We start from the raw sequence: 13,482 nt of genomic DNA on the forward strand, positions 1-13,482 counted from the left end.
TATTTTTTTCCCCTTATGTTACTTGGTTCAGCGAACTTACATAGATTACATTAAACAAAAAATATACTTGTAGAGTAGATTCTTAAAATATCTGCTGCAAAGAGTTTCATGCTGATGAAAAGCTTGACATACAGTATCCTATTATCAGCCTTGCCAGCCAAACTAGTTAGGGGTGAGGATTTTTGTTGGTTTGGGTTTGCTTTAATTAGTGTAATTAAGTGTGATAGCTGTTACATCTTTGCATAAAATCTGTACTTCTATTGCTTTCTGACTGTTATCGTAGCAAATATTAAGTGAGATCTCAAATTTCTCACAAGTATGAAAAACTCTGTCTTTTTTTTATATTCTTAAATGAGTGGTTGTGTTTGTTACTAATGTTTTTTTGTAAGTAAAGGGTTAGCCTCTCTCCAGGTTAGGCTCTTTCCAGATCTCCCACTGGATAGATTTGTTATTTACTGTATCTCCCATCAGTGAATAACAACTGTCAGTGAATTGTTTGAGAAAGCCTTCATCTTTCCAGGAAAGGCCTTAAGGAGGCTTCTTTTTTCCCCTCCCCTTTTCTAATGAAGGAGTTGAAAGTTGTAGGGTTCTGACTGTGTATGCTCTATGTATCTTCTTCAGTACAGTTACTATGTGCATTTTTCTTCTGTTGATCTCACTAGCCACAGGGAGCACGGTTACAAAGTTCAGAGGGCTGCTGGCTGGTAAGAATTACTTTTGTTGTTCTCCTGCACCCCTCATTCCCAGGGATGATACTTGATAATTATCTCTTAAATGCCAGTGTATTGTTATTTTTATCTAGCTGTGACAGACTGGATCTTGTTTCCCTCCTACACTCATGCAGGCTTTCACATGATGCTTCAAAAACACAGCTGAGAAACCAAGCAAAAAGCAGGGCTGATTTGTATAAAACCCCTCTATTAATTCAAAACTTCAGGTTGTGTTACTCATTGCTGTGTGCAAATCCAAACATTGTCCTCTGAAGAAGCTATTTCCACAATAACAATTTCTAGTGGGATCTATGGTCAATTAATACCTATAAAAACTGTTTACTGGGATGGACCTAGTCATTACTTGCTATCATTACAGGTACTGATTGAGATAGTTTGCTTTACTGTATGTTAAGATGTAAACTGAGGATGTCAATTCATGTTTAGTAGTTACCAAGTGCTGATTTAAAAATGTTTGTCACTACTTGCTCTGCAGTAGGACAGAGATTGTTCTGGAGCTCTGTGCTCATTTATCATAAGTGGTGCTGCGGATGGGCAGTCCTCTTCATGGGCGTCCCTCTGCGTGAATGTTCTGAGATTTGCTGTCAGGAAATACCTCTAAAGTTTACTTTAAAAGCACACTGAAAATACCATCCAGAAAATACATTTCTTGTAACATCTGAGGAAAACTGATACTTGAAGGGATGCAAACTGAGTTGAAGCAAATTAATTAAGGAATTTGAGGAAATATTGGGAATAATCTTTTTCTGTGGACAGTGTTTGACCATTCTAAAAGTAGCAACTCTAAAATTGTTTAAAATAATAGTAATATTGACTTAATGTAGCAGTATAAGTGTAAGTATAAAAATATAAATGATATAAATATGCAAGGGCAGTTCTACAGATGTGTTGGCAATTTTGAGCTAACATCCACATTTTTAATTTGAAGCTATTTTTTGTGGACTTTTTAGTAACTCAGGAGATACTAAGATTTTTTTCCCTTCTTCCCTCCCCCTCCCCCCCAGACATGAAGAAAAAATAAAAAGGCCTATACAGTATCTGGGGTTTGAGTTTTGTAATTATTAATTTAATTGACAGGATTTTGAAAAATTGATTGGTCCTTATTGAACTCTCTGCACTTCTGTGCAATATTATATGGTCTGTTCATACATAAATCAGACTGGATTGAATAGTCCTGCCTAGGCTTACAGTCTGAATCTCTGTAAGGACTGGTTTCTCAGCTTGAAATAATTTCTTAATTGGTGGATCATTAGATGGTTATTATTGTCAAAAATTACATCTTCAGTATTTTCTACATTACTGCAAGTCAGAGGTGATAAAACACAGGTTGTGAAGTGCTGAGAACAGTGTTAGGTGAAGCAGATTACCTTACACTTGCCTTTGGTGAACAGCATACAGGCTTTGAGAGTGTTTAGGGGTTTTTTTTCTACAGATGGTCTTGGTTCAGCAAGGCAGAGAGGCATTTTCATGGTTTTTTACTATAGTGAAGTCATCACTTTTACAGCAGTGCAAGGCTTTCTCAGTTTTTCAGCACAGGAATTTGTTCTTTCTACCAGTTCCCTGTGAACTAACTGTTAAAATGTGTCACTGTTATGATAGCCCTTCAGTTTCCATTCTCTGAGCATCACTGAGAATTTGTGTAGGCAGATGCCATTGCAGTTTTTGTGTTGGCACCTGTCTAAACTGTGTTGCACCTACTGTGCTGCCCTGAGATTGTCTCATGGTACCTTTCGCACACATACAACTCTTGTTTGGTCAACAGACTTCTTCACAGTTGCAATATCTTTGGTATGCGTAATGAATAATGCAATAGAAGAATAGCAGCACTGTGCTATATTTAGTGTTCATTAATGTACATGTTCCCTCTAATCCTTTTAAAAATATGTTCTTGCAGCCTATTTGTACTCCTCTCTGAGCGTATTAGAGTAGTTTTGGTTTCAGTAATCCTTTGTGGCAGGAAATAAATTGAGCAGTAGGACATTTATGTGGTATGAAAGCTTCTTTTTGGTTGTTCATTCTGACTGACTTTTCTGACATGAAGGGAGCAAGGCTTATGTCTACCAGCTGTCTTGCTGCTGCTTCCTTTAGTTAGCACTGATTTCATAAATCTGGGTCTTTGAAACATATTTTCTAAAAGTGTGCATTTGAAGTACGTTTCCTAGTATTTAAAGTTTATTCATTATATGAAAGTACAGTATCTCTTGCCCCTCACCTTTTTTATTTTTAATACCCAGTTGTCTTGTTAATCTTTCATAACTTGATACACCTGTAATATTAACATTCATGTAGGGGAAAGAAGAATTCCACTCATAGCGATGGTATGGTGCTCTGGGTAACATGCTTGGACTCACTCGTCTGTGAAACCCATGGTGTTCAATGAAACAGCCAAGTACATTTAACAGAATTATGCAGCGAGATAAAAGCTTGGTAGATGGTAGCTGGTATGAAAAGTGTTTCCATTCTCTCCCCATCCTGTCAGCAGAAGTGATGGATGGTGAAGCTGACATTGTCATCACTTGCTCGGAGTGAACATTCCAGTGAGGTTAACTGACTTGCAGTGCAAAGATTGCACATCTGAATCATCATTGAAGGCAGTCAGCAGAAACAGGGAAGACAATTTTAATTAAACTTGATTGATACCTGGAAGCTTCAGATGAAGCTGTAAGGCCTGGAACTTGTTGGTTTCCAGCTTCTGTTGGGTTTAGGCTTATTTTAGGACTTCTAACACAAATATCAGAAAAGGATGAAGCCATCTCTGTGTTTTGCCCACCTTTACTTAATCTAAGAGCTATAAAGATAGCCTTCAGCCTGTGTGTTTTCTAAGATGATCCTGCAGTGCTTATTGTGTGACTCAGATTAACAAGTGGTACACTGTGTAATGTCCAAGTTTTCATATCCCTTCTTTTTGCACAGCTGTGAAGACATATATATATGTAATTTGTGTTGTTTAGATTCCAGTGCTTCTGTCCATTTTGATTTTATTACAAGTGAAGCATAGAGAAAGATTTGCTAAAACTGTGGTCCAGTCTTTAGCTCTGCATGTATATTGTAAATCTGATAACTGTAGAGCCTTTTTTTTTGTGCTGGTAAAGGGCTGTTGATGTTGCCCTAGACCCCCCTGGGTTGTTTGTTTCCAAGTGTGTTGCACTGTCTTTTGCAGTCATCTTTGTAAATGAGTTAACAAGTGTACCAAGTTACCAAAATCTGATTAAGAAAGAGAATTAGCAGTGGTGTTATAATATTGATGTATACCAAGGGTATTAAAGGAATGTGTCACAGCTCTAAGTTCTTGAGCACCATCTTTGTGATGGATGATAAATTCATTTTATAGACTTAATTACATTTTTTTCAGTGTGGCTTATTTCATAGTGTGCTCTGACTTTTATTGCTGATTAACTTCAGGTTACTTTGCTTTCCCCCTCCCCCCAATTTACTTTATGTAATTGGGCAGTAGATGAACAAATACATGAGCTATAATATGCTGTAATAAATATTTTCTTATGAACATTGTATTTAGTGAGGTCATTATTATGCTATTTGGACCTTTTTTATATTAAACAGATTATGAGAAATTTCAGAAGTGTCATGAATACCTAAGCAGAAATTTCAGCTTCAGTAAACATTTTGAGACAAGTTATGTATCAGTAGAAGAAAGTGAATTCCTCATATGTGTTTATAACGGTAATCATGTTTTGAGAGCAAGTTGCATTATGTGTTATTGATTATGTTTAATCTTTTTTCTTTTTCCAGTTGCCCATATTTGTCAGAGAAGATTACACCTGCTATACCTGCAATTGGTGGGATTCTTTTCTTTTTCGTGATGGGGACCCTGCTGCGCACTAGTTTCAGTGATCCTGGTGTCCTCCCACGTGCAACACCAGATGAAGCAGCAGATCTAGAGAGACAAATAGGTAACACTGAAGGTCTGTTGTCTCTTCGCTTTCCTCCCGAAGGTGCATGTACTGTGTGAAGGCAGTGTGCTGCTCTGCTCATGGGAGGAGTTGCTCCCATCTTGCCAATTGCTCCTGGAGTTGTAATGTCTGATGACATTGCAGTGATTCCTATGGAAAGATGGTTGATCAGTTCTTCACCAACAAAGACAGTAAACAAAATCCTGGCCTTGGGGAATCATAGTTATTAATGTAAATGCTTCTCAGCAAGTCTGATATAGAAGTCTCTTTAGTGCACAAGAGAATACTTCCTGAAGTGTTCTTGGCAAGAAAGCTTATATTGCGAAAGTTTTACAGTTGTGCCTCTTTTAATGTAATGTACCCTCAGAGTTTATCTGCATTTAATTATGTTGTTATTCATATTGTGAAAGAGTCAGATAAGTCTCTGTGCTAATATATAGTCTTGTAAGTTGATGCAGTCTTGGGAAGATTTTTCTTCAGTAAAAGTAGTAAAATGTTACTATTTTTATCTGAGTAAAGCCAGCACAATTAAGGGAGAGTGAACTAGATTTTAATCATCCTCACTTATCAAGAAAATTGTTAACTAAATTCTAATTGTGGAATTTCTTCATCTGCAGACATGATGCAGTGTAGCTAAGTGTGCTACCTGGATAAGAAAACACAGGATGAGTTTGCAGAGCTGCTTCATAAACAGTGGAGGTTTTTGCTTATTTTTCCATAAGCTACTAAAGCTTACTAAAGGCTACTACATCTGCTTTGATATGAAAGTCAATAGAAATCCCATTGCTGAAGCAATTTCAGAGGAACACTCACTCATATAACTGATAAGACAGATAACAGGTTTATGCAATCACAGGAGAAATACCTGCAGTGTCCTTGACGTTTAATACTGCTATACTACAGTCTTAGGTTTTGTTTACTGTGACAAATAATTTAATGCAGTAGGAGCAAATGAGTGCACAAAAACTGTTGTTGCAGGTGCTTCTGCATTTATAGAGTGTGAATTCGAGGAGTTAACTTTAGACTAGGTTTTTTCTGGTTCTCTAGACTATATGTCCTCCACAAAGCAGTGTCGAAATGTCTGAGGAGCAAAGTCATTGGTTTAGACTAATACCATATTATGGTATACACATGAAGCAGAAGTTCTGGTTTAGGTTCCTCAGAAAGCAAATGTAGTTTGTACACACCAAAATCACACTGTGAACCATGCCCAAGTAAGTGGGAATGATACAAGAATTCATGTCAAAATAGCAAAATGTTTCCTCTTAGTGCTTAGCTGTAAGATGTATGACCATGTAACATCGTCCTTGAACTTTGTGGGAAGGAGATCTTTTCTTATGGTATGTGAAGTCTGAGACTTGTAATTCACCAAATTGTATAGACCTGGCATAGCTTTCCAAACCTGGTGTATTCCATTTCAGGAAGAAAATCTACATTGCTTTTTTACATTGTTTGGACTAATTGTGTATAGCTGGGAGCCAGCTGTCATTGTCATGACAGGAAGGTTACATTTAGTCAGTCAGGGCTTAGCTTTGGGCAAGGACCATACCGAACATAGTATAGAGGGAAGAAAACTATTAGATCCTAGATGACCCAGATAGCTACATCCCAGACAGATGCATTTCAATTCATATACATTTCTTCTGTTTGCTTACTTTTGAATATGGCACTCTGGATTATGTAAAAAGGTAATCTTCAGTCAACCTGCCCTTACATGCCATAAGGAAATTAAATAGGAAATGGAGGAGTGTTGTGAAGCCATATTCTCACTGCACTCTAAATAAACCCATTAAAAATGGATAGGGAATGCATTTATACCGAGGAACAGGAATTCTCTTCAAACACAATAATTTCAGTCCTTGCTGGTGTAACAGAATTCCTAATCTTCACAGAATCCAGATCTGTGAAAAACAGATGCCAAAGTTCAAATTTGTGTTGTTGAGAAAGCTAACAGATTTCTTTAGATGACTGATTTTAGAGCTCGTTTTAGCTTTTGCCAGTGCTGTCACTGCAAACTTTTTGGAATTGAATACTGAGTATGTAACGTGCTGCATAGAAGTGTGTAAGTTGCTATAATGGGTAATGGTATATTTTTTTCTATAGCTGAGAAGGAAAGGCTGGAGAATGGGGGGAAAAATGCATCTCACAATTATTTGGGGAAATGTAGGAAAAGTTACAATTTCCCATCCTTTCTCTTTTTTGCCCCAATCTCTTCTCAAAAAAGCTATACTTTCTGTAAGAATGTGTGGGAGGAGGGTGGAATTCAGACAGGTATATTCCTTAGTGTTGCCAAAAAGGAATGGTCCTTTATATCATAAAGTTGTGTTCCAATTTGTAGATACAGTTGTCTAAAATTTAAGTTTTCTAGAGAGAGCAACTTCAAAATAGAGCTTCACATTTAACTATTTTATTGCTGTTGTAGTTACTGTGGCATCTCGCCAGTATTCTGTTTTTTTAAATGAAGGGTTTTTTCAATTTTATTAACACAATATTTGAGGAGCAATGGACATTTTTTGCCTGTTTCAGTACTGGAGATCACAGTAAAATGTCTTATGATGGGAAGGTAAATATATTTATTAGATATTTGAAATCATAAGAATATAATTCTAATTGAATAACCTTTCATAACACTTACTTGAAGAACTTAGATTTCTGTTAAACCTTTACATTTCATAAGCCTGACACCATGACCTCTCCTAGCTATTTCATTCCAGCAGTCCCAGCACTCCTATTATTTTTCTCCGCTTGTTGTGAAGCACAAGTAGTCTTAATTTGCCAGTCATCGCCCTGGTCTCTGCTGTCCTAATGATAAAGAACAGAATCTAATCTGTTTCCAAAGAATAAAAGTAGGTGTTTATCATATTTGATATGAGTTATTTAAGACACTCAATAAAGGAAGCAGTGCTGCTTTCTAAATAATAAATAAATGATACTTTAAAAAGCTTAAATTAGAAGAAGAATGTTGTATGTTTTAGTTACATTTAATCTTTAGCAAGTTTAGCATTTTAAAGTAGTTTAAAAATGAAAGCTTAACAATTGCTAGATGAGTACCAATCTTGTATTAAAATAATCACTTATTTCTACAGAACAACACACATATCATCTTACTTATACGCATACAACCAACCCATTTGTGTTAGCTGGTCTTCTACCTTCTCCAAAAAACAGCACTGTGTGGGACATTGGTGTACTTCATCAGAATTTGTTCTCATTAGGAAAAAGTTGGACCACCATAGGAGGGCACTTTGTAGAAGTCTGCACTCATGAAATGTATTTAAACCAGAACTAGGAGAATGGAAGACATTTGTGTCCAATCCTTTTGACCAACCACCTTTCACTTATATTAACAAATTTCTTTAAACCCATTTTTGCCTAAGGATAGGATTTTGAATTTGGTTAGAAGTAAGATTTGCAGACAAATCTTCAGGCTTTTTACTGCTGGTAATCTGATTTGTTTCTTTTTCTCTGTAATGAGATAAGTATTAATGATTGAGAGAATAATTTATTCCTACTGTAATGTAGGATAATTGTAAGGAAAATCTGAAGCATAGCTGTGTATGAATAAAAATATATGTGAGGGAAGTTATCTTAACTCTGGTTAAAGTAAAGGATATACTTGTTGATTCCCTTACTAAAAATAGTTTGCTGAGTGAAAACAAATGTCATCGGTTTAGACAGAAACACAGGTATGGTGTTTTGAATTGTGCCACTGGTTGCTGATAGTTCAGCTATAGGAAAATCATAGTTCTAATTCCTTAAACTGTTTGAAAATTAGCAAACTAAAATCTTCCTAAACACTGGGAGGCTTTTGCACCTGCATTTGAAAAGGGGCAGAGAGGAGGTTAAGACGGTGAAAAGATTAGTAGTATCCATCCAGGTACTGTCCTATGTTCCCAATCATCTCTGTAAGTACTTCTCAAATTCTGTGTTCATTTCTTTGAATTTATTGAGTCCCTTAGGCAGAAAATGAAATTAAAATCCATTAATGAAGCCACTACTGAAATTTACTTGCTGATTATCTACCAGTAATAATGGCAGTGCAGTTGGGGGAAAAAATTTTCGGAACAAAAACTTGGATAACTTTTTTTTTGTAAAACAGATCATCTTTCTAATGGGAATTTACCTTTTCAGTAATTACTTATAAAGATGATAATGATGATGGTCTGCTAAATGAGATTGCAAGTGAGCTATTGAAGAGTAGATATTAGGATTTAGTTAATCTTGCTATGACAGAAATTTTTCACCACTGTATATACAACTGCTTGGTGAAATCTTGAATGTTCTGTAAATCATGTTTTAAATATGCCTTTGTTAAAGGATTTTCCCCAATTTAACCACAGCAAACAAATTCCTCACTTTTTAAATCCAGTATTCATATATGCAGTATTTAATTGTATCTATGTTTTTGAAATGAAAATGGTGTAATAGTCTCTTTAGAGTTTAAGATGTGCAGTTTAATTCTGTATTCTTAGAGAATGGCAGATGTATAAACGGGCTATAAATTAATTGTGTTCTTGGCTCCATTTGAAGGATGAGGTATTTTGAACACTTGCTAATTGGCACAGAAAGTGGCTTAGATACATTATTTTTATAATCCAGTGGTTATAAAGACACACACATGAAAATAATCAAAAGGAGTAGTTAAGTTGTTCTTTGAGTAATAACCTAGACAGGCAAAGCAGAAGGCAGCACTATAAGAATGCACTTCTGGTTAGTGTGGCCTTGACACAACAAGAGAGTTACTTCAGAACTTTTGAGAAGTTCTGAAAAGTTGTTTGGGTTTTGGTTGATATTTCTGGAGAATCCTGTGCTTTCTGGTATTAAGAGTCCACTCTGGAGCTCTTTTCTGCCTCTTATTTGCACTGCATGTTAGGTACATACACCCTGTGTTCTACCCTGTCTTTCCTGTACTGCTCAGCCCTGCCTCCATGGCTCTTATCTGGATCCTGCTTGGTTGTACCTTTTGTTGGCTGTCACTCCTTCTTCTTTTTCTGATCCTTCCTTCTACTCTGCTATTTACTCACCTTGTGTTTCTGTGATGGGATTTCCTCAAAGCTTTTCCATTCTCTGGGTTGGGCAGGTGCCGTCTCTTTCTTGTGGAGGTGGTAGGAGGTAGAGTCAGATTCCTTGCTCCAAATGCTTGACTGCAGCAGTCTCCAATAAACCCAGTTTTGCTGGAACATGTCATCCTTGGTTTCTGTGCAGTGGTGGAGTGTTCATAACCTTTTCATAAACAGTTAATCTGTGCTCTGCAGTAAAGAAATACGTAAGTTAACTCTATAGGTCTTATCAAGATGCTGCTGAGGATAGCCATGACAATACCAAAAACTATGACAATACCAACACCCTGCCCATCTTTCTTCTACCAAAATTTGTGCAAGAAAAAGTTGCATGCTAAACTCAAGGCTACAGCATGTGCTAGGTTTCAGCTCCTTCTTCAAATTTGTCCAATACGATAAAGGTGTTAAAATGTTTGTAATTCATCTTGATTTCAGAAGTGGTTGAATCATCTTGCTTAAGAATCTGAAAACCAGAAATCGGGTATATAGCTTGGGCTACAAAAACTCACAAAATCTTTTAAGTATAAAAATGTAATGAAGCATTCATTTAGCACCTTACCCTAATCAGTGTTATGGTCTAGTTTCATTCATCTCTTTCAAAGTACCCTTTATCTAGAATAAGGTACCAGCTTTAGTCAAAAATACAGGCACAGGTTCCTGTTTGAGGAATTGCTTATTTACCCTGTGTTGAAAGAAATGTTAATCTAAGTCAGGAAATAAATTATTTCATATAATCAGCTGACAATAATAGTTTTTCTTCAAGTAAGAGTCTGTCAGATACAGAGTTTTGGCTAAATACAAATTGAAAAGTATATCTTGGATACTGAAAAATGACAAAGACTCTATTCGAGTCTTGAAATGAGGAACTGTATTGCCAGCAGATGTGGAGTTTGGAGATCAAGTTCCCAAGCATGAAGGCTTACAGCAAACCTAAAGGAGAGGAACAAGCTAGGGAGCTGTAACAGATCCTTCTGCCCTGAAATCGTGATTTGGGAATCAACAATAGAAATGGGAAGAAATATCTTTGTATTATTAAAATGTATTTTCAGTGTGTCCTAAAAAGATGTATCCTAGTGTCATGGGTTAAGCCCCGCCAGTAACTCAGAACCACGCAGCCGCTCGCTCACTCCCCACCTTCTTCCTCCCTCTGCTCCCAGAGGGATGGGGAGGAGAATCAAAAGGTGTTGAGATGGGTAGAGATAACAGCAGTCCAGTAACTAAGGTATAATACAAAACCATTACTGATACCACCAATAATAATAATGATAAGGGAAATAACAAGGGGAGAGGATACAATTGCTCACAATCCTCCGACCAATACCCAGCCCGACCTGAGCAGCGATCTGGGCCTTCCGGGTATCTCCCCCCAGTTTCTATACTGGGCATGACGTGCTGTGGTATGGAATACCCCTTTGGCCAGTTTGGGTCAGGTGTCCTGCCTCTGCTTCCTCCTGGCAGAGCATGAGACTGAGAAAGTCCTTGGTCGGAGTAAACATTACTTAGCAACAACTAAAAACATCGGTGTTATCAGCGTTGTTCCCAGGCTGAAAGTCAAAACACAGCACTGCACCAGCTACTAAGAAGGAGAAAAAATGACTGCTGTAGCTGAACCCAGGACACTTAGTGGAGTGGCATTTGCACAGCAGAAAAAGCTGGATGGCTCCTGCAGTTGAAAAGAAAACTTCTATGTGCTCCAAAACAGGAATTCTGGTTTGATTCCCTTGGAACTTTCTGTACCTCTGAACTTGAGGCACCTTCTAAAGCTGAGGTGCAAGGTTGACTTCTAGGCAAGGAGGTCTTCAGACAAATCACCTAAAAATAATGTCCTTACCAAATTGTTTCATTTCTAAAATTTGTGCATGTAGCATGTCCAGTCTGTGGCTTTTACTTTATTCAAGTCATTCTTAGATACATGAGTCTTACTCTGCCCTTCCTGTCTCTTTGGGAAGCAGCCTCACAGAAATTACCACAGATGAAGTGAGAAACCGTTATGTCCCAAGACGAGTAATTCTGATATGAGAATGCTGTTTTGAAACTCTTTAAAAAACCTCTTTGCAGTTATGATACGTGTCTCTTGTAGGTAGGTTAGTGTGAAGTCACCTCAAGTGGAACAATGTTCATAGGATAATAAACTTCTAAATATGAAGACTTAAAAGGATAATCAAACCCAGGAGACTGGGTTCACAGATGGGAAAGCATTTGTCCATTTGATGTATACAAGATTATCAATTCCACAATACTGATCTTTTTTGGATTACATAGCTGATGCAGACAAATAAAAAGATGGTCATGGTAATTTATCCTTCTGGCTCTAGAAAGTCCCATCTTTAGTAAGGAAATATTTTGGATTTGTCATCAGGGTAACTGTCTTAGCTTATGTATATCTTCCTAACTCATTCTGTACAACCAGCTTGGGCCACTTCACAGTTTCTGCTTGCTTTCTTTTGGCTTTTCAAAAGCCCTGAACACCAGTATGCCACTTCTGGAAGCTGGTTTTGTCTTTGCATTCTAGTTTTCATTGATGCTCAAGACTACATTTGAGACTTCTCAACAATTCCTTGCTTGTCTTTCATTTGTTTTGAAATACCTTAAAGCCTTGTAAAATTAAATCCGTGCCACAGCACAGACGTTTCATAGGGTTGACAAGAGGCTGAACAGATACATACCGCTTATGGGTGTGCAGCGTGGGTATGTTTTGTTTTCTTTCCAAAAGTGGGATACCAGCATCATAGGCTTATAGTCATGCCTGATATTGCATGCTTTAAGCAACATTCTTAACATAAATGTAGAGAAATTACTTTGTATGTCAGGTAAGCTCTTACTATCTATGCTTCTTTACCTCAGCAAATCACTAAAGATTACATTTCTTTCTGGGAGTGAGAATACCTTTCACATAAACTTTTATATCTAAAGAAGGTGATGCAATTCTACTCTTAAGAAAATAATATATAAGTTTTTCTGAAATCAAGTCAATCTTTTATCTAAAGTCAGGAGCAATATTTGGTTGGTATCTCTCATTGGCCATCAGATGAAGAATTATTTGAAGAATGCAGTTAGCAGCTGCTGGTTTCAGTCTAAGCCCGGCTCCTTGTACTGCTTGCGCCTTAGATGACTGTCTGGAAACAAGAAAACTTAAGTTCTTTTCCCTAAAAATGTAAATTACTCTTTCCTCATGTAGCCCATTGTTGTTGAGTATGTAACTTAAAGTGGTTAAACATAGTGGAAGATGAGGTTTGCATTTTTGCAGGGCTTTTTATTGGGTTTGTTTTTTTTTTTTCCTTTTTTTTGTTCTTCAGATGTTCCGGGTCATACAGAAAGACTTTGTTATTGCATTATCTATTTTTCTTAGCAGGAAACATTACAAATGCTTCAGGTTACTAACTACAATAATGATATTGTTTGAAATTGAAATTGTATCCCTTTAAAGTTGACAGCAAGCCTTGGATGATACAACGGTTAAGGTTGTGTACACTAAATGTGGAGAGACCTAGAGACTGTTTATCCCAGCATCTTAAGAAAATTCATCCAAAAATCAAGTGCTTGATTGAGTGGAAGAATCCTGGTGATACATACACAAAATACCAGCCTCTGTGTCTCATCTAAATAGCACCTCCCATTTATTTTCAATGTAATAATTTGAGAAATCTAAGTGGAGTTTGTTGTCACATGAGAAGGTTGCTAGACTGTGCTTTATCTCCATTAAATACTTGGATTGACTTTCCTGTAGCAGTTCAGGTACCTTGGTCCTGCAAGAATATGTGTTTGGGGGTTTTATAATAG

The 13,482-nt window shown here is 37.0% G+C and overlaps 1 protein-coding gene across 1 annotated transcript in view; it reads left to right on the forward strand.

The window, feature by feature from the left end:
• ZDHHC14 (zinc finger, DHHC-type containing 14) overlaps positions 1–13,482 on the forward strand; it is a 102,278-nt gene that overhangs the window by 51,533 nt on the left and 37,263 nt on the right. The window contains exon 2 of the mRNA XM_010010375.1: positions 4,482–4,654. Coding sequence (XP_010008677.1) covers positions 4,482–4,654 — 173 coding nt within the window. The remainder of the gene's footprint in view (positions 1–4,481; positions 4,655–13,482) is intronic.

Source organism: Nestor notabilis, unplaced genomic scaffold, assembly GCF_000696875.1.
Source record: "Nestor notabilis isolate BGI_N333 unplaced genomic scaffold, ASM69687v1 scaffold13262, whole genome shotgun sequence".
NCBI classification, from domain to species: Eukaryota; Metazoa; Chordata; class Aves; order Psittaciformes; family Psittacidae; genus Nestor; species Nestor notabilis.